Source organism: Scleropages formosus, chromosome 18, assembly GCF_900964775.1.
Source record: "Scleropages formosus chromosome 18, fSclFor1.1, whole genome shotgun sequence".
Lineage (NCBI taxonomy): Eukaryota > Metazoa > Chordata > Actinopteri > Osteoglossiformes > Osteoglossidae > Scleropages > Scleropages formosus.
In genome coordinates this window covers 19,051,892-19,073,271 of record NC_041823.1, presented here as the reverse complement: position 1 = coordinate 19,073,271, position 21,380 = coordinate 19,051,892, and the positions used below count along the sequence as shown (strand labels likewise).

At 47.3% G+C, this 21,380-nt stretch overlaps 1 protein-coding gene across 1 annotated transcript; it reads left to right on the top strand.

Moving 5' to 3' along the window:
• Positions 1–344: 344 nt before the first annotated feature.
• rasip1 (Ras interacting protein 1) lies at positions 345–9,409 on the top strand. The gene is made up of 16 exons (XM_018735643.2): positions 345–698; positions 2,134–2,249; positions 2,496–2,953; positions 3,131–3,385; positions 3,475–3,716; positions 3,813–3,968; positions 4,346–4,550; positions 4,663–4,958; positions 5,312–5,473; positions 5,916–5,956; positions 6,467–6,621; positions 7,163–7,275; positions 7,357–7,648; positions 7,837–8,000; positions 8,711–8,852; positions 8,959–9,409. Exons 2-16 carry the CDS (start codon positions 2,134–2,136, stop codon positions 9,135–9,137), a joined length of 2,976 nt encoding a protein of 991 aa, XP_018591159.2. The 5' UTR covers positions 345–698; the 3' UTR covers positions 9,138–9,409.
• Positions 9,410–21,380: the final 11,971 nt, after the last annotated feature.

The following is a 21,380-nucleotide window of genomic DNA, read 5'->3' as shown; positions in this document are numbered from 1 at the left end:
TGGGGCAAGCAACGGAAAAATGTCCAGCTATCAGTAGAAAAATCACATATGAAAGACCTTGTTCAAAAGCACTGTTAGAATTAATAAAACTGGTATATCAGCATATATCATCCTCCAGTTTCTCAGTGATGGTGGTAATACATCAATGTCCAGTCAATCAAGTAGTGAAGAATACTTCTGCTCTGCTTGTAGCCTCTCCTAGTATCAGAGTGAATGTAACGCAGAATTCAGCTCAGTCACTTTGTGTAGTACACAACCTCCATATATCCTGTTCTCTCTCTCAGGATGTAGGTGTTGTCCAGCTAGAAGGAAGGAAATTCTGCCACTTAGAACAATGGACCCATTTCTCTATCTATAGATGCAGGGTGAGAGACAGAAAGCAAGGGGTTAGATTCAGTGGTAGAAGATAGAAAAGCATAGGAAGAAGGCAAGAAAACTGAAAAAAAATCAGTGGAACACATAAAGAGACACATATGTGCGCTCAGTATAATAATACGTGAAAGAGAGATCGGAGGGCACAGAAGTTGGGAAAAATGGAAAGGAACATAAGGCTTTTGAGTAAATTTTAAAATCTCAACAACCAACGGGAAGTACGTGTTTAGTATACAGAACTCCTAATTTATTCTGACACAGACAACGAAAGAGAAAAACACTAATTGGACTATAGAGCTGCCGAATATAAAACAACACCTTTGTAGGTAAGTCGAATTTCAAGCTTCTTTAAGTTCTTGTAGTATCTAATCTCATCGAGCACTAAAATGTACTTTGCCACCACTTCATGATTATAAGATACCTATTCTAGTGAAAATGGTTAAGTTGAAATCTATTTATTACTTACTTGTTGGTAAATGTTCTGATTTTGTCCTTACCCCCCATCATGGAATGCTGTACACTATACCTGAACAGCGATTAATTTGCTGAATGATATGCTTATATGGGTACTTGCAAAAAAGCAACTACATATGTAACTCTCAGAGTCTAGTACTCAAATGTTTGTGCATCCACTTATTTCTGCTTTCCAACATATATATTTTGCTGGAAATTACCCTAACTTATTTAAATTCTACAAGAAGAGCATCGGTTGTTAAACAGTTGATGGATCATCATCATCACTATCACTATTATCTTCATCTTCTTCTCTAGGTGATGATTGGGGTCATTTTTATTGCTGATTCATGGGTCACATCGATGACTCCCAACATCAGATTTAAAGCAGTAAATAAATAAAACAGATGATTACCATATAGATAATCCATACAATGCAATAATCATTATATGATATTTCTCTGATTGTTGTCTGAAGACATTTTGAACTTAAAAAAAAGAAAAAAAAATACATTTTAATTTCTGACCCTCACCTTCTGATCTCTTATTTTCAACATCTGTCAAAAGGATAATGTTACAGTGGTGAAACTCATTTACACCCTTAGTGTGATCAGTGTTAAACATTCAGGTACTTAGCACAAAGAGACTATAGAAGCAGTGGCACTTGAACCTGCAATTTTCAAGTTAAGAGCCCATGTCCTTAACTCCTGTAGTCCTATTCTTATTTTTTTTTAACAATTCATCACCATAAGTAAGGGTAACTTGCTTATGTATAGGCCTGAACAATTGATAAAAATTGTAGTTTACCCACTTAACAGACAACTGAAGGCTTTCACTAGTGCTGTGAACGGTGGCGATGATTCTAGGGGCCTATACCTAGAGAGGGCCGACATATTTATTTTATTTAAGGGTAGGGGCAGAGCAATATTCTTTCAGGGGCGTAGAATTCATATCTACACTGCTATATATTTTATAAGGTAGTGTAGTGGGTAGAGTGACTGCCTTTGGACCCAAAGGTTGCAGGTTTGAGCCTCATCTCTGGCTGTAGTACCCTTGAGCAAGGTACTTACCCTGAATTGCTCTGGTAAAATTACCCAGCTGTATAAATGGGTAAATAATTGTAACCTTAACATTGTAAGTTGCTTTGGAGAAAAGTGTCAGCTAAATGAATAAATGTAAGATAATTGCCTTAATACACTGTATGCGTCAATATAAAGAACAGCCAAAGGCAACGTACATTCTTCATAAAAATGCTGAAGGCTTCATTCAAATGTACCAATGTCTCAGTGTCCTTCTTTCCTGCTTCAGATGGAGGAGTCTGAGAGCTCTCGATTCAGAAAGCTCCCTGTGGGTTTGTGGATCAACTCCCCTCGCAAACACTTTGCCAAGCTGGGTGCCCGGTGGCCTAGTGCGTCCTCTGTCAAGTCAGTACACGCTGGCGGCTTTTTTGGTTTTCTTCCTTTCACTGAATTTGTTTTTGTGATCTCTGTTCAACATAATATAGAAATCCATCCAATTTCATTAACCACTTGTCTTGAGCAGGGAATAACATGAAAATAATGAATATTCTTTCTGTTGATATATGCAGTATTATTCTATGGATGTAGAGTTTATGCTGTACTCTAGTCCAGCCTGTAATTGTATGTTTTGGTCCAACCCTTTTTTTCTAGATCCACTACCAGTTCAGATGCCCACTCTATTCACGAGATCCCTTCGGGCCCTTCAGCTCCTTCCACGTCCCTGTGTATCTCCACGCCCTCCCTTGCTCCTCCCTCGCCTTCTCCATCCCCTGCTTTCCTTCGGCCACGCCCCGCTCAACCCCAGTCCCGAGCAAAGCGTCTGTCTCACCTTTTCCTGAGGGGTCGATCCAACAGCGACCGGGACCGAGCGATTGGAGATAGAGAGAGGGAGGTGTGGGCTCACTCCGCGACACCCTCTTCACACCACTACCTCCCTCCCGCCTCCTCATCGGCACCGGGGCTCATCAAGCTCTACGGCGATGCCCTCTCCAGTGGTGCCAACTACAGGAGCCTCCTGGCTAATGTCCACTCCACAGCCAAGCAGCTCATTTCCCAGGTTATCACCCGCTACATTGAGAGAGAGAAGGAGGGAGAAGGGGAGGATGGAGGTGAGATTAGCACATCCTTCATAAAACGTCACAGGCATAAATGGACTTGGGATAAAGTCAAACAGTGTAACTGTCAGACCTGTGGAGACATATCCTGATAATGAGCAAATACTTCTCTCCACGTTCTCTCACGCGGCTGATGCTAATTTGACCTCTGCTGTTCCCACCTCTTCCCAGCTCTCCACAAACCTAGCCCTGCGGACTTTCTTCTGTGTGATGTCATCGGGAGGCCCGTTCAGCAGCCAGACGGGGCTGTTCAGTGGCACACAGAGTGCAGGAGGACTGTGGCCTCCTGGGAATGCCCCCTGCTCCTGATCGACATGTGGAGGCCGAAGGATGGATTTGAGCGGCGCTTCGAAATTCAGAAAAGGGAGGACTATGAGAGAGAGGAGCGGGAGAAGGAGCAAGACAGAGACGGGGACAGCTATGCAGGTGGGAACACCAGAGAGCACATGGACTTGTAGTCACTTCTGCTTTTTCCACAGGATGGCTCATGGAAACTTCCCACGTCTTTGTTCCAGGTGTGCGATGGAGACGAAGCCGCATGGCTTCGGGGGGCGTGCCAGAGGACAGTGAACGTGGCCACAGGGGCAGGAACACTGAGCTCAGAAGAAGCATCAGTGACATGAACCTAAGTCTGAGGCGTCGCCAGGGAAACCATGCCAGCAACGACTCTCGCCACATGGGCAGTGTCCCCGGTAATGGTGCTGGTCTCCAAGACAGGAAGAACATTGTAAGCATGATAGCAACAGATTCTGCAGAGGTAAGGAAAAGAGGCAGAGGAGGCAGGACGGGGAGAGCTGGGGGGGGGGCTCTATAGTAGAATGGAACATAGCCATAAAGTTATTTCATTTGACAGGTGCCGGGGTCAAAGGCTGGAGCAGAAGGCAACACGCAGCTCCAGGAGCAGAAGAATGCCGTTAGCTGTGACCTGGAAGTGATGTCCCAGAGCCTGATCCTTCCACCCACGGACTGCCCCTACTTTTTGTTGCTGCAGGGATATGACCAGAGCAAGGCTAGACATGCATTAGCTGTGATTTCAACACATTGCATCATACCTGCATCCTGGTTATCGTTGCATGCAATCCTTTCATATTCCAAGAGGAAATGTTTTTCTCCATAGATAAGTCAACTGAGATAATTCTGCAAAGTCAAAAATAACTGTGTAGCATTACAATAGCTCAGTGGATAATACACAGAAAGAAGCAGTTGAAAAGGCGCAGTAGGTTCAGATCATGCCCACATACAGAATGACCTCATTCAGGCTTCAGTTGTAATTTTCTGTGAAGTAATTCATGAAATATCACAACATTCTGTGTAACTTAAGAACTTTTCAGATGGCTATCAGCAGCTCCTCCAAAACACTAACAGACTCTTCTTTCATGCCTTCAGGACTTTGTGCTGTACATCATGTCTGGCCATATGCACGTCTTTGGGAGAAAGCCAACCTTCCGGGAGAGAGAGAAGGACAGGGAGCGGGAGAGAAAGGGGACGAAACCCTTGAAGGTAGATACCTTCCTCACGGCCCCCGACCTTCTCTCTCGTCACCTGCTGGTCCGCCGAGATTCCGCTCTCCCTGGTCAGCCTGACAAAAAAGGTACCTGCATTAGGGATTGACCGGTCCGCCATGCGGGATGGGCGAATGTGGCTCAGGGATCATTGTCTGAGAGGTGGTGTTACCACATCCCTGGTCAACCCCTCTCTTTCAGCTCTGGTGCGCCCCTTCAGAGGTGGGGCTGTTACACACAATGGGATGGCCCTATACAGGGAGGCGGAGCTCAAGTCAGGAGACCTTCTTGGATTGGGGAGCCACTTCCTTTTCCTATATCGGGACCCACGCATAGTTCCAGCTCCCCCACTCGCCCTTCCCCTGCCCTGGCAACCCGACTCCTCGTCTTCCGGTTCTGGAAGCCTGGCAGACAAACAGGAAGGCCTACGACAATATCTGGGATCCACTGAGGCTCTGCTCAGGTTTCATCCCAAACATGCCGATGCCTTGTTGCAGGTCTGTACAGCGCAAGCATACGAACATCTGTTCCGTATTCCTTTTCTTGAACCAGTATTGCCTCAACCAAACTACTAAACGGACCAAGGATGGTGAATTGAGGCCTTCCAAAGAAATTCCCTGCAACCTAACCACATGGGAAATCCTTTTCCAAGAAAACCGAAATGCTGTGTAGCTCTTCTAAGACAAGCCTCACAAAATAAGCAATATATTTTTAACTGAGTCTAATCCAGCAAGCTGAGCCGCATCGCTACTTGTGCGTTACACACGATGCCAGTACCTTGCATCTTTCTTCATCGCTCAGTTTCTCTTGTGTTCTTGCTTGTTTGCATCTTTTTCTGTCATTTTCTCAGGAAATAATCTCAAAGAATTCACTGCCCGACTCAGGGTGCGGGGCCCTTGCTCCAGCATATCTCCTGTCGGTTATGATTGATTACGCATCCAAGCACTTGGATCCTGCCCTAATGCCACAACTGCTCCTGAAAGCAGCCAGTCAAATCAAAGGGATTGTGTGGGTGAGTCTGTTAGTCAGATATCACTTGCCTTGGCGCATAAATGTACAACAGGCAGGAACACATACTGATCGGAATGAGAGGATCCGAATCCGTCGATTGAAACGCCTCTAATGTAACTACATGGCACTAACATATTAAGTATGGAACATGAGTCAGAATGACTTTGGAAAGTCTGCCCATCAGAGAACCAATTTTAAAGAGCTATTTTGAACAATGAGTAGGTCTAGAAAATGCTGCAATCCCAGCTCTGTTTGCCTGACACTGATGCATAGTACTGATGGCTCATAGTGCACATGATATCTGTTGGTCACGCTTTCACCAAAACCACAGAGAACTGGGATTTGAATTATGTTCCCCATAGACAGATGTTCTTCAGTTATATGACAAAGATTATCTGAGTCATGTCCCATTAATACTTTGTTATTTACGACATCTTTTTCAGGATAAAGTAAAAGAGTTTGGGGATCAGCACGATTCCCAAAAGTAAGTACAATGCTGATGTTATGATGTTATATTGTCTGGGTTATCTCTATTAAATAGCCTCGATGTTAAACACTGTCTGTGCATACTGATCGTGATTAGCTGTTTCAAAGCTAAGGTATTAAATTATGTCTACATCATGCCCTGTAATGCTGTGAGTTACTTCCCAGAAATAACTTATGCAGTCCAATATTGGAGTCCTACAATGGGAGTGCAAAATTATTAGCAATAATAATAATAATAATAAGAAGAAGAAGAAGATGAAGAAGATGAAGAAGAAGAATTTATTTTATTTTATTTTATTAACCTGTAATTCATTTTTAAACTTTCAAATCCATGTAAAGAGAATGTGAAACAAATGTGAAACACAGAAAACTCAAACAATTATACATGGCTGTATATACCCTGTACTGTCTCCACGTATTTGTTACCGTGCAACTGTGTTCTGAAATTGTGTTCTGTTCAGCCCACTTTTGCCATAATGAATTGTCATGTTGTTAAACTTTTGTCCAGTTCCACAGAACAAGAAGCTGATGCAAATATCGAAAATATAGAGAAAGTGTCTTCTGACCTCCGACCTTTGATGTTCTGGATGTCCAACGCTACGGAGCTTCTCAACTTTTTCCAGGTCAAAGTTGAGGCAATGGAGAAAGAATGGGAATTTGAAGGTTAATTTCTGTGGTCCTTATTTTGCCGTTAATTTCACTAGCAGCTTTAAACATTTTAAACCTCTCTCTGTCTAGAAGTCAGTGTGCAGCATGAGCTGTTTGTTCACCGCTGTGTTTCCTGTATGGGGGGGTGTTGTGGGGTAGTGGGCTTGGCCAGGTCCTGCTCTCTAGTGAGTCTGGGGTTCAAGTCCCGCTTGGGGTGCCTTGCACCAGACTGGTGTCCCACCCTGGGTGTGTCCCCTCCCCCTCCAGCCTTATGCCCTGTGTTGCCGGATTAGGCTCTGGTTCACTGCAAGCATGCTTGGGACAAGCAGTTTCAGACAATGTGTGTGTGTGTGTGTGTCATGTTGTTTTCATCTCTGTATCTTGATGTTTATTTTTCTTTCCCTTAACTTGTTCTTGTCTCTATCAGATTAACCACAGCAGTGCGTCTACTGAACCACAGGAGGAAGCAGCGGGAACACAAGTGTAAATGCAGTGTAACTTTAACGCTGTTTTAGGAGCCTGATCTTGACCTTCATTTCACTGTCCCTTCCCTTAGACCCCGGTGACCCGGTGTTGTCAGCTGACCTGGACAGCTGCTCAGAGGCCCTGTCTCAGCTTGATGATGTTATTATGCACACCTTCCAGCACTGCGTGTATCATCTGACCAAGGTGAGAAGGCAGACCGGTGTGAACACACGTAATGCGAACAGATGTATAGAAATATCGGCGATCACGGCTCTTCGCCCGCAGACCCTGTACTCCTTCCTGCCGGCGCTCTTGGACACCAACCCGTTCTCCAGTGACGAGAAGGACAAAGACAAGGAAGGACTCGGGGAGCAGGGCGAGGGAGAAGGGACCGGAGAATCTCCAGAGGATGATGTGTCTGCTCTCCCTCCCACTGTGGCGGGGCTGGTGGAGGTGTACCGGCGCTCGCTCCTACTCACCCGGGAAGCCTGCCTTTCCCCTCCACTCACATCTCAGACCTTCGGCTACCTGTTCTTTTTCACCAACACCTCCTTGCTCAACACCCTGCTGGAGAGAGGTGAGAGGAAAGTGAGCGGATCCCGTGACGTTGGTCTGTGGCGGAAACCGAGCGCATATCACGCGTTAATGTCTGTCTGGCTGAACTCGCACTTTTCCTCCGAAATATTTCCAGCGGTTTGGCGCAAGCGTTTATCTGCAATGGCATGCAGTCTGATAAGGTTTTCTGGTTTATTCTTGCTCTTGCAGACAGCCTGTTTTCCTGGTCACGAGCAGTTCAGATCCGGACAAATCTGGACCTCGTTTTAGACTGGTTGCAGGGAGTGGGCCTGGGTGACGTCGCTTCCGAATTCCTGAAGAAGCTGTCCATGACGGTCAACTTCCTGTGCATCCCAAAGACTCGTCTCATCCAGGTGAAGCAAACGTGAGATTGGTCCAAAGCAACGGCATTGTAGAGGACAACTAATACAAGTGAATATCAAAATGTAGTTCGTTTTTTTTTTTTTAATCTTCTTCCTGGTGCTTGCCTTTGATCCCTTTCTCCCACAAATGAAAGCACTCTTTATTTTCTTTTCTCCCTGTTTTTCTTTTCTTTTCATTTTTACGTTTTTATTTTCGATTTTCCTAATTCCTTTTCTTCAACTGTGTCGTATAATTTGGTGGCGCAGTGAGTAGTGCCGGTGGTTCACAGATCATGGGCTGCGGGTCTGTACGGGGGCAAAGCTCAGCCTGTGTGGCGTTTGCATGTTTTCCCTGTGTTCATGTGGGTTTCCTCCCAAACTCCTAAAACATTTGTTGCAAGTGGACTAGTGATTCGAAGTTGTCCATGGTGTGTATGAGTGAATAGGTGCATTTGATTCGGTCCAGGATTTACTGTGATTTACTGTGCCTCAAACTCGATGCATCCACTGTAGTCACTGGACTACTGTTTTCCTCCACTAGACAAGTAGTCAACGATAATGGATTAGTTGTGTAAAATCCGCGACCCTATTAGGACAAGCGGGATTGAAGATGGATGGATGGATGGATGGATGGATGGATGGATGGATGGATGGATGTAAAACCCAGAATGGATATTCAGTACCTATTGGGGATAGTTACTTTGTTTTTTTCTTTGTCTCAGTCCTCATGGTCCAGCCTACAAGAGGACCACCCTTTACTAAGTTCTGCTCAGCTTCATCATCTGCTGATGCACTATAAATTAGGGCCTGCTAGAGCACCGCCCGCCTTGTGGACCCCACCACCTGGAACAGAACTTGGTGGAGGTAAGAGATCCGAGCCTTGAGCGTGGTTTCTGTTATTCTTTGTACGGTGTACTTGAAGAGATATGACATCCTTTGGCTGATTCAATTCATTCTCTGAATTGGTCAGATATTTTTGAGAGCTTCTTGGACCACCCTCCTCTAATTTTGCCAAATGAGACCCCTCGACTCGATGTGACCCAGCCGATTCCAAGTCCTGAACTGCAACAGGAAATAACCCGGCTGCGCAGCTTCTTGTGGGGACTTGACCAAGATGAACTTCCAGCCAACCAGAGGACAAGGCTTTGAGACGGAAAGAAACTTAACGCACGGACTCCGTGACGTGACCCTTCAGAGTGATAGCAGAGCTGAAAATACTCATTCGTGCCAGATGTACATTTTTCTCACTAGTTCTACCAGTAAATAATGATGTGGGTCTCGACAGACCAGTTTTGAGCTACAGAAAAAGGAGTATTTGGTTAGCCTGTGAGTGATACATAAAGCTCTTTTACATACCTAAACACACACATTGTCTGAATTGCTTGTCCCATATGGGGTCGTGGGGAGCCGGAGCCTAACCTGGCAACACAAGGGACGCACCCAGGACAGGACACCAGTCTGTCACAAGGCACCCCAAGTGGGACTCAAACCCCAGACCCACTGGAGAGCAGGAACCAGTTCAACCTACTGCGCCACCACATCCACCGCTTACCTAAACATTATTTGCTTGATAAAACGTAAGAAAATTAGTTGCACACTGGCAGCAGTCCTACAGTATTTTAGTAATTTGGGCCACCATGACCCTACAAAGGACAAGAAGTTGATGAAAATTCAATGGAAAAATTTTAATAAAAACAGAAACACCCTGTTGTCCAGAGAAATGATGCTTTATCATAAGCTTTCATACTGCTGTTCAGCTGTTTTGACTCTATTTATAACCATTTAATATTACAATTTATCCTTTCATAGAACTAAAAAACTGTATAATGAAATAAAACCTGAAACTTTTTTGGGGGGATTATAACACGGACTTTACGTATACAGAACTCAAAGGCACCGATATTAAACACAGCAGTACCGGAATATAGATTATCCATCAATCCAAAGTCATTTTTATGTATTTCAAAATGCACATCACAATGAATAAGCAGCCGTTTGTGTACAAATCCACTAGATGGGGCCAACATAACAAAGTATCAAGCCACATTCTAGTGAGTTTTGAAACAAGGAGTTGGTGAATAAATGCATTAAAATGTATAACATTCTCTGTATCCCTTACTGCCCATGATTTAAATCATAGTTCGTACATAAATTTTCCATCATTTAGCTAATTTCATGTTGTAATGTTCACGCTTATGTTCTGATTCAAGGTCTAGGTCAAGACATAGAGCCCCTCTCATCCAGGTGCAGTTTTTTCAAGGGAAAAAAAAAAGTGAGCTGTCACTGATTTATTTAAAAATAATACTGAAATGAGATTCCTTCCAGCTTGACAAGCAATTAAATTGGGGCATACTCAGCATACACTGTACTGATATTGTACGGGGTGTGTGCCTTGTTTTTGTAAGCAACCCTGTAACCGGTGGTACCTGCACGCATATTTTCACTTCTTGATCAACAGCTTTAGTCTGACCCAGATGTACAATGTCGGAAGCTTGATAAATAACGAAACACAAACATGCACCAGTTTATCTTTGGTAGATTGTGTTTACCGGAGAGTACTGTAATTCTCAAAACTCTGACGTCAAACTTATGTTTGGCTGATGTTTGACTGTGGGTCTTGTTTTTTCCTCCTAAATTTTGGCAGAATCCCAAATCTTTTCCTCTCTTCCGATTAAGCTCATGTGAGCTTCTTTACGGTAAAGGGATGCTGTCTCATGAGAGCTACTTACATCATCACTATTAACTGCTCGGACTACCCCAGATTTCCCCCCCGTTTACGACCACCACCATCACCAAGAAGCAAAGGGTACGCGATGTATGAGGCACGGGGCCAGCTGGTTATTATTCCGAAGCTTCCAAAATTACATCGGAATTACCATTCCAATTGCGAAGTGTCAAAAGTGAGCTTTCTCTTGCTGGGGGTCTGTTGCAACTATCTTGACCTTTCCAGTAACTCATCACAGATACAGTGCCATAATCTGCAGCTGTCTCTGCTGAAAACGCAGCGGGGGTCGGAAATATTAGTACGGAAGAGCGGGACAGTGACGGCGCTCTTGAAGCGTAACATGCTCACTTACACGTTGAGAAGACGCTTTTCTCTAAAGCGACATACATCTCGTAGCAACTTCCGACGTTAAGGTTACAATTACGTTACCCATTCGTACAGCTGGGTAATTTTACCGGAGCAATTTAGGGTAAGTACTTTGCTCAAGGGTCACACAACCATGGGGGGTGAAATCAAACCCGCAAACCTTTAGATCCAAAGGCGGCAGCAGCTCTAACCACGATGCTACCAGCTGTTACTTACACAACTCCCAGGCGCAAAGCGCTCTCTCGAAAGATGTCACAATAGCCTACAGTGTCCAGTCACGGAGCTGCTTCTGCCATCCCCCATCTCTCACCAGGTGCACGACTCCACACCTGCTGCAAAGCCGCTCTGTAATTAGGATCGCGCCATCATTATGGGGGAAGTCCAGAAGCAGGGTCAAACGGGGGAAGTTTCTATCAGAAGACACAATAGACAGCGATTGTTCCCTCTCGCCTTCCATTTCACTTGGTCTTTACAGTAATGAAAGATTCTTTCCTGCTTCAAAGGGAACGGGCTTCCTACAAAAACAGCTGAGTCAGCAGAAGAACAGCAAGATGAGCGCGGGGGGGAGGAAATGCTGAAAGCTGCTTTGCGCTCGCTGGCTCTGGACTTGCCGCGACGGTAATTCTCACAGACGACAGACAGAATGGCTTCCCAGTGCAGCGGCTGACTCTGAGCACTCAGCCTTGTGTCAGGCTGTGTCATGAGTGACATCACTGAGTCAGGATGTGTCTCACATCTGTGACCCTGGGGATGATGCGCCGCTTGGGAGAAGTGAGCGGCGAGGCCTGCCTGCCTGCCTGCCTGCCTGCCTGCCTGCCCTGCCTGCCAATCAGGTTTATTTGAGGATAATCCCATTTGCAGTAAGGTTTAACGCTCGCCTGCTACGGAGCACGAGTTGCTCAGTCCGGAGAGAGGTCGAGTCAACAAACAGCTTCGCCCCTGGGGTGTTTCACTTTCTCCCCGGCCAGGCGATTACGTAATTGAAGCATTATTCATGAAAGAGCCCCGTGATGTCATCTGTGCCAGTCTGAGGCTTGCTACTGTTAGCAGAGGTTATGGCGGCAAGCTTCCCTACTGCGGGGAGGCGGGGGTGGGGGGGTTGTTTCCAGTCTGCAGGCGCTGGGGACGGAGGGCGAGCCCTGGATTCGGTTTGGTGGTCCTTCTCTAATGTCCTCCGCCGTTCTGCCGCGCTCAGGAGCTGCGGGGAGGGGCCTCGTTTCCGACAGGCCTGGCCTCAGTTGGAAGCTTGTTCCATTTTGCGTCATCGTGTTGACTGAGCGGACCCCACACCAAACGGCCGTGCATACGCAGCGCGGCCGGACAACAGCGGCCTGTATTTTTAGCTGTAATCGGATGGCTCTGTTTATTTTACGGAGCCCAACTTTGATGTCATCCAAAAGTCTTTGGCTGTTTTGTTTGTGGCGCTCGCACGGCCGGGTCAAAGGTCTTTCCAGCAGTAATTCACAGGAAAAATAATATTTAAAATCCTGCTCATACTAAACGACCTTTTCTTCATCAGTGTCTCGAACGTGTGATGTATTGCTCCCAGGATCTCTTAGATGCCGTAAATAAGACCAGATGCTTGCAGGACACGCGTGACATTGGCCAGTTCGACCGAGCGAGACCGCCGCGTAGAAGCCCACGGCATTTCTCCCCGAGCCACGGCACACCGCGATCGTCTACATCTTCATCTACATCTACAGCTGTGACCGGGGGTCTCTCTTCATCGTTGGTAAATTGTCACGAATCACAGCTCGCATGCTACCCTGGATAAAGAAAGGTAAATCCAACAGGCTTACAGTATATAAAGCAGGAAGCGGGCTAGCGGTTCGAGAACTCGACCAGGAAAAGTTTCTGCTAATATTGAGTAATCCCTTAAGTAAACTATCTGGGTATGTATACTGAGATAAACTTTCATTGTTGTGAAACATATTCCTGAAACAACACAAAGAGCGAAACTTTTATCTGGCTCTCTTCTCAGATGTACACCTGCGTAAATGCAAATGATACCATGCACATGTAAGGTCCTTTTTTTATTTTTATTTTTTTTAAACAACATCCACAGCTTCAACGGCTACATGAAAAGAGGATAAGAAGGAATTTGTCTCACTTTTTTTTTTTTCTGGACAAAATTCTGTCGGTGTTAATCAACTCCTGAATTCCTGGGCGCATCTCAACTTTTTATGAATGACAGCGGGAGCCTGGCAGCGCAGCTAAGCACGGAAATCTGCACACGTGGAAATTGTCCAGACATGACTTGCGTACTGAGGGCAATCGCATTCGAACAGGACATTTTCGGAAGTGAAGCAACACATGATTGTCAGGAGGGGTCATGCATTCCACTCCGCTGTGCCTAGTTCACCGTCTTTGCAACCGTTGATCTAAACCCGTGGAAATCGCAAAATGAAATTAAATACGGAGATATGCGTTCTCCGTCTGCAACCAGGAAATGTGACGGCATTACGAACGGAAGAAAAAGCAATAAAGTGATACGAAGTTAAACATTATACGGGATGAACTGGGATCAAACAAGGAAAAAGGGGGAATTACCAATGCGAATAGTAATACCGCTCGTCATGGTTTTAATGGTTTTAAGGGCTTAACCCACAAACTTCCTTTTAAGAACTCAAAACAGCAAAAATCATGTAAGGCAATAAGGCCATTGTGTCCGCTGAGCTCCTGGTGTTTAACATCAAAAGTAAACTGTTTAATTTGTGTTCATTCCTGATTTTTTTTTTTTAAATGGTCAAATGACTAATAGGAATCTTTGCCCCGATCTTACCTCATTCACTTTACTTTCCTGTCCTTTTGCTCAACCCCACTCACCGCCCCCTACATTGTCAGTCTGTTTTTGTTCTTCTCCGGGGAAATTCCCTCTATCTGTGACTCGCTAATTCCACACATTCCCCTCATTCCTTCTTGCACAGACAGGGATAGACTGAGATGTGTGGGTGTTAATAGAATACAGATGTGACAGCATCATTGGACCTCACTGAGCGAGACCTAGCGGAGTGCATGCACGCCGTCACTAGGAGGTAATTCAGAACGGGCGTGCTGACAGCGAGTGAGGACGCTGTAAGTAAAAGTTTGATGGGGAAACCTTTATGCATCTACTCGTGTGATGGACACCGGTTCATACGGTGGAATACGACAAACGGGCTGTGCTCGAGAATCACGTGTCCGTGTCCTACTCTCTTCTTCTGTTCGTGTGATACGCTCGTATTCTTCTCTGGGATGTATGTCGTTTTGGAGAAAAGCATCTACTAAATGAATAAAAGTAAATGTAAATGTTTCTAAAGCATATGCAACAATGAAAAGCTCGTGACAATAAGGCAGGATAAAAAAATGCAAATGCTGACATGAAGGGGAATTACTGCATTACTGCAATAATAACAGGGGGTGCGGTGGGGCAGTGGGTTGGCCCACAGTCCTGCTCTCCGGTGGGTCTGGGGTTCGAGTCCCGCTTGGGGTGTCTTGCGACGGACTGGCGTCCCGTCCTGGGTGTGTCCCCTCCCCCTCCAGCCTTACGCCCTGTGTTGCCGGGTAGGCTCCGGTTCCCCGCGACCCCGTATGGGACAAGCGGTTCTGAAAATATGTGTGTGTGCAGTAATAACTCTAGCTGCAAAGGTTAATCAAGAATGCATGCTCTACAGTGAATAAGTAAATAAGAGATACACACTGGAAGCTGAAATCTCACAAAAATTGTGGAATAGCTGTCTTCTCCAGATTCCTGGGTGTGAATTTCTGTTTGCGAGGACTTTTGCACGCTCTTCTCGCGAGCGCGTCGTTTTTCTCTCGGGTGCTGAGTTACCTCCAAAGATCCACTGCGATGCGGTCAAAATCGCCCTTCCATTCACCTTGAGCTGATCGGTGATTATCCACTACAGGTTGTGACTGTAGCGATACAATGCGATATTTGACTGGATGTGTCAGTCATGCGATGAGAAGAGGAAAATCTGGGCAGCATTCACATAAAGAAATCAGTGCTCCTCTGAAGTAAGTACATGTTAATAGGAGAGGTCCTAATACCGTTCCTTGAGGAACATCAGTGGAGAAAGCAAAGGGAGAAGAGAACATGAACCATGCCAGTTGGACTGAGTTGCCTCTTGGCTGATCCAGTGCTATTCTAGAAGCCCGGAGATCCCAGAAAAAGGTATAGAGAACAAAGTGATGAACTGGGTCAAAGGCATTAGAAACACTCCAGGAGAATGAGTATAGATAAGAGAGGCAGCACTATTAATTATCAATAAAGAGGAAAGAGGTGTCATTGGAATAACTGGAATGAAAGGCAGACTGGTAAGAATCCAACAGGTTGTGAACTTCAAGAAAGCAATGGCGAGTACACTCCAAGTAGGACCGGTAAATGATAAGAAATGTAAAAAGACACTATGGAATGCAGCACATTTACAAACAAATACTGCAATATGTTTTTCATTAAGTGGTTGCAGTTCTGCTTCTGACGTGTACCGAGAAATACAGCGTTATTAGGTACATCGAAAGACCGAAAGATGGTAGCTGAAACAAAAGCTTGTTGTACACCGAGTCCCACGTGAATTAGTGGAATAGTTGTGGCCTAGAGGCAATCGGAGATTTCATTATGTACAACTTCAGGTAGAGGAAGTTTGCTAACTGAGAAAGACTTCTTTCTTTGTGCATTGTGATGAGTCGGTACATGTTCTGTGCGCTACCCACAGCGATACTTAAATTTGTTGCATCAGTTTAACTGAAGATGATCAGTATTTAACATTCATACATTAGTTTACATGCACACAGTGTCTACAACCCCTTAGCCTGGCAAACTGGAACCTAACCCAACAACACGGGGCGCAAGGCTGAAGGGCAAGGGGACACACCCAGGACAGAATGCCAGTCCGTCACAAGGCACCCCAAGCGGGACTCGAACCCCACACCCACCACACAGCAGGCCCTGGCTAAACCCATTATGCTACCACACCCCTCACCATGATTTTACTATGTAACTATATGTTTTGCCAAGCAAGCTAGTATTACTATAAGAGAAATTAGCAGAATATAATACCCATATACAGTATTCTGAAGTATCACTGTCTGGCTGATGTGATCCACAAAATACACAGGGGTATAAATAATACAGATAACTAGCAAATGGAAAATAGGTATGAATAAAAAGCATTGCATTTGCAGCCCTCAGGGAACAGCATGCACGACCACCCTGCTATCCAGCGGAAGACCAGTAGGTTATAAGCTCTTTTTCACAGACAAGTACCGACGTTCCTAGAAGTGCAACTCCAACGAACGAAGGCGATTCCACTTAATGCTGAACCGCTTGTCCCTCTAACATCACAAGCACACGCGGAGAACGATAAAATACTCGCGTTACTTATACTTAGCAGAGGACATTTAAACAACCCGGCACACGAAATGAAAGGTTCGGTAAGCGCAAAGCGCCGTTGAGTTGAACTTGGCTCGCAGCAACTGCTCGCATGGTTTTGTTGGTAAGGGAGGGTACGGAAATCGTCTAACGTCGCCCTCTTCCGTGCATTTTTTTTTCGGCCGGTGACCATGGGAAGAAAACGCAAACCGCAAACGGACTCAAACCTACACCGAAACGAGCGGCTCAGACGTCGAGAAGCTCTCGCACCGACAGCACGCATTCCGGTAATACCGTAAATAAACACCCGGGATGATGTCCGTGGCAGTGACTGACCCGCAGGCCTTTTCAAAGCCTTTAGATGTTTCGTACGGGAAACACCAGGTTCGGACGTTAGAACGTAATATGCAGATGTCACAAGCCGGCTACAGGACTTAAAAGGTCACCAAAGAATTGGTCACCACGAGCCTATTGAGCCTCCTAGTCCCCGGTGTTGTCACAGTGGGACAGACAGGGACGTCATGGCATTCTTTCCCCCTTTGTCCGCACGCCTCACTCTTTCTCTCGCCGGGGCCTGTGCGTGTGTGTCAGCATGCCCCCGCTCCCTGAGAAACACACCGGCACGGCTCACTGTCTCCCTGACACAGACGGAATGGGGGGGGGTGGAGAAAGCCGAGAAGGGCTCTGAGAGGGCTAGCCTCCCGTTGCGTCCGCCGGACAAAACGTTTAAAAAAAAAAAAAAAAAAAAAAACGGCGTGAAAGAAAGTGAGAGGAATGCGCAAGTATGTCTCCAGGGTCTCTTTTCAGCAGGAGGAAGAATGCGCTAAAAATAGCGCCGGCGGCCCCTCTCCCGCGGCCGCCCACGCCGCCGAGGCTCTCGCGATGTCCCGCGTAGACGGCTGATAAAGCGATGGCCCCTTTGAACGTCGGGGCTGTTTACATTACACGCGGTTAAGTCATCGTGCAGTTCCAAGCAATTAACCCCATGTAGCTTGTCCCGGGCTTCGCACTCCCACACGAAGGAAGAGAGGAAGCGATGGAGAGAGGGATGCAGACAGGAAACATACAATGACAAGAGAGGAAAGAATGTTTAGGCCGACTGAGAATAAGAGAGGAGCTGGCAGCCGGAGCGAGGGAGTGAGAGAGAGCCGCTTGCAGTTCACGCAGAGGGGCTGGTCTGGGCACTACAGCGCATTAACACTGCGCTGAGAGCGGCAGAGAGGGAGGCACACATGGAAAGAGTGTTTGCACAGGAAAAAGTTCCTTATTGCGTGGTTTGGCCTTCCCCGTCTCTTCCCCTCCTCGGTCCTTCTTGCTCTGCCCGGTCTGTTGCTTCAGTCTGTTCATTCAAAGATTTCCTCATTCGCAGACGCAAGCAGACCTGGAATGAGAACGGGGAGGAGGAAAGCGAGCGAAAAGCAAGAGTCAGTGAGAAAGTCCAAACGGACGCTTTGCACGTAAACGCTTTCACTGTACGTTTTTTTTTTTTTATTTAGCAGACACTTTTCTCCAAAGTGATACCAGTGAACTCTGCGAGAGCGTTATGAGCCCACGCACCTTATTCGCCAAGGTGACTTACATTGGGTCCCTCAACCATACATCAGTGAAGCACACTCTCTTTTGCGTCACTCACACACTACGGAGGAACCCGAACAGCATGTCTTTGGAGTGTGGGAGGAAACCAGAGCACCCAAAGACTTACACTGCTAGATTCACTACTTACACTGGGTCACTCATCCATACATCAGTGGAACACACTCTCTCTCTCCCTCTCTGTCTGTCACTCACACACTGTGGGTGAATCTGAACAGCATGTCTTTGGAGACTGGCAGGAAACCAGAGCACCCAAAGACTTACACTGCTAGATACACTACTTACACTGGGTCACTCACCCATACATTAGTGGAACACACACTCTCTGTCACTCACACACTTTGGGGGAACCCAAACAGCATGTCTTTGGACTGTGGGAGGGAACCAGAGCATGCAGAGGAAACCCACACAGACACAGGGAGAACGTGCAAACTCCACACAGACCGAGTGGGGATCGAACCCTCATCCTCTCGCACCACCGAGGCACCGCGAGACAGCGCCGCTACTCGCTGTGCCACCTCACTAGCGAATGTTAGTTTCTATTCTGAAATAATTCAGGAGAGCTCCTGTCCTGAGGGATCTCAGCAGCCTTCCCATGCCTGCACGGCGAAGAAAGCCGAAGAAGCGAGCAGGGCAGAACCAGCGCGACGCGAAGCCACGATGATGCCGATCATCCAACGGAAGAGAGGAAACGTTGGCGGGGGGGGGGTGCTTTGGCTTTAAGCTGCAAACGGTCACAAGGCTCATGTAAAAGCAGCATCCTTTCTGGAACGTGACAGCGGTGGTCGAATAACTGATTACTGACTCTGAGAAAAGGGAGAGTGAAGGACGTCACTTTATTGCTCAATGCTTTTCTTTTGTGTGTCACTATTATTTTTTCTCATCCCCCCTTCACCCCCAGACAAAACCATTAACACACTCACTTGCTCTCTGACGTAGGCTGGAGACGAGGAAGGGGGGGGAACGCGAGTTAACGCAACGGATTCCCAGCCCCGCGACCCCGCGTCCAGCTGTGGGAGTGGACCGCGGGGTCAGGATCTGCCGGGCGGCGCTTCATGAAAAACACTAACTGTTAGCGTTTAACGACTTTGCTTCCTCGCCGCGCTTTGAACAAAGCACAATTTGCTTACTTTGTGGCCTTGTGGAATTCCCACTTAATGATGGGGGAAACATTAAAATGACAGCTGCACGTAATTTACAGCCGGTAACATGAGTTCTCTGCTGTGGCAGCTTAGTTTTCCAGAGTTGCCTCATGTCAGGTCTAGTGCTGAATATGCATATGAGCGGAAGCCGAACGTGCAGATGAGGCCCAGATGAGACGCCGCACATCTGGCAAGAGCAGGACAACAGCCCCTCGGTTGTCATTTTGCTGCTGGCGTTATCTGACGCGCGCAGCGCAGGTGAACGCTTTATCTGAAGCCCGAGCGACAATGAAAGCGAACGCTCCGTTTTCAGCTCGCCACCATATCCTTGACAGATGCGATCTGAAGCAATTTACCGTACGACGTTCGCCGCCCGTTAAATTGGCAAAGCGTACGGGGGGCTGAAGCGACACGCGTTTTTTTCATTCGCTCGCCTCACAAGGTCCAATTGTTGTTTATACGGTGAACTTTTTTAGAGAAGCAGGAGGAGCGGTACGTAGCGCGGGAACGCGCCCGGTTCGCACCCTCGGCCAGGCCGACGGTTCGGCTGAACGGGCTGATCAAAGATCTTCGGAGGCAGTGATTTATTTGAGGTCTGTGGCGGAGCGGCTCGTTCCGTGCCCTTGTCTGGAGGTCGGATCAGGTCGTTGATGTGTCGGGTGGCACATGAAAGCCCTGCACAGGTGTGTGCCTCTGTGACATCAGGACATGCAGATGGATAGAGGAGATACGCGGATGCCAAGCCAAGCGGCCGGCGTGCGCGTGCAGCTACCGCTACGCCGAAGACCACCGCGGTGGCGGCCGGGGAGACAGACGGAGAGAGGGAGAGTGACTAACTTCGCTTAACTTCACTCTTTCTTTTCTTCTTCCCCAGCTGTGCCTTCAAAGAACCCTTTGATGTGGGTAATGAAAAGAACGAGTGTGTTAATATCTCCCTCCATCCCACCCTCACACTCATCCATTCCCTCTCATTCTCGCTTCGTCTCCCGCTCCATTTCTTTGCGGCCGGACAAAACAGTAACGCAGCAATTCGGCATAAAACAGACCCACCGCCCCCCTCTCCCGCTGTCTGCGCGGCGGGGTCCCGCGGGGCCGGCCGGGACGCGATCGCCTCCCTCTGCATCCTTCGTGGCCGGGAAACTCATTTCTGCCTTTGCACCAGCGGGGCCTGCGTTGCTGCACCTGACTTACTGTTTCCAGACGCGCGGGTCAGCGCGTGCGTCCGAGCGCGTGCGTGTATGCGCGCGTGTGTGTGCGTGCACGCGACGCGTGCCGCATCAACCCTCATCTTCCTCGCTCCATGCGTGTCAGCGTTAATGGTCTGCGGTGATCGCTCAGGGTCTCGACATGCCACTCGACAGGCTGCCCGCACCTCCTCTCTCCTTTTATTTTTCTCACTCTTTCCTTACCCTTGCGGAGGGAGGGAGGGAGCGGGGGGCAAAAAATGCATGGAAATTACAAGCACGGAGGGCTTAAGGAGGTCTGGCCTGGGTGGGAGACAGAGAGAAGGATATTATGTGCTCCTTGTGAGGACCGAAGTGTGGATGACATCACGACATTGCATATGCCACATTGTCCAGAGTGCACGTGCAGGAGAAGGGCAGCCAGGCAGGATTTACATTTATTCACTTAGCAGACACTTTTCTCCAAAGCAACTTACAACAGATACTATATAGTGTTACTAGCCCACACACCTCATTCACCGCGGTGACTTACACTGCTAGATACACTACTTACACTGGGTCACTCATCCATACATCAGTGGAACGCACTCTCTCTGTCACTCACACACTACGGGGGAACCTGAACAGCTTGTCTTTGAAATGTGGGAGGAAACCAGAGCACCCAAGGACTTACACCGCTACATACGCTACTTACACTGGGTCACTCATGCATACATCAGTGGAACACACTCTCTCTGTCACTCACACGCTGTGGGTGAACCTGAACGGCATGTTTTTGGAGTGTGGGAGGAAACCAGAGCACCCGAAGACTTACACTGCTACATACGCTACTTACACTGGGTCACTCATGCATACATCAGTGGAACACACTCTCTCCGTCACTCACACACCATGGGGGAACCCGAACAGCATGTCTTTGGAGGGTGGGAGGAAACCAGAGCACCCTGAGGAAACACGCAGAAACGGGGGAGAACATGCAAACTCCACACAGACCGAGCGGGGATCAAACCCACGTTCTCTCGCACCACCCAG

Coding starts and splice junctions, on each gene's coding strand:
- rasip1 (XM_018735643.2), top strand. CDS start 2,134: ATGGAGGAGTCTGAGAGCTCTCGATTCAGAAAGCTCCCTGTGGGTTTG. Junction 4,959..5,311: donor ATGCCGATGCCTTGTTGCAG/GTCTGTACAGCG, acceptor TCATTTTCTCAG/GAAATAATCTCAAAGAATTC. Junction 8,001..8,710: donor CAAAGACTCGTCTCATCCAG/GTGAAGCAAACG, acceptor TCTTTGTCTCAG/TCCTCATGGTCCAGCCTACA.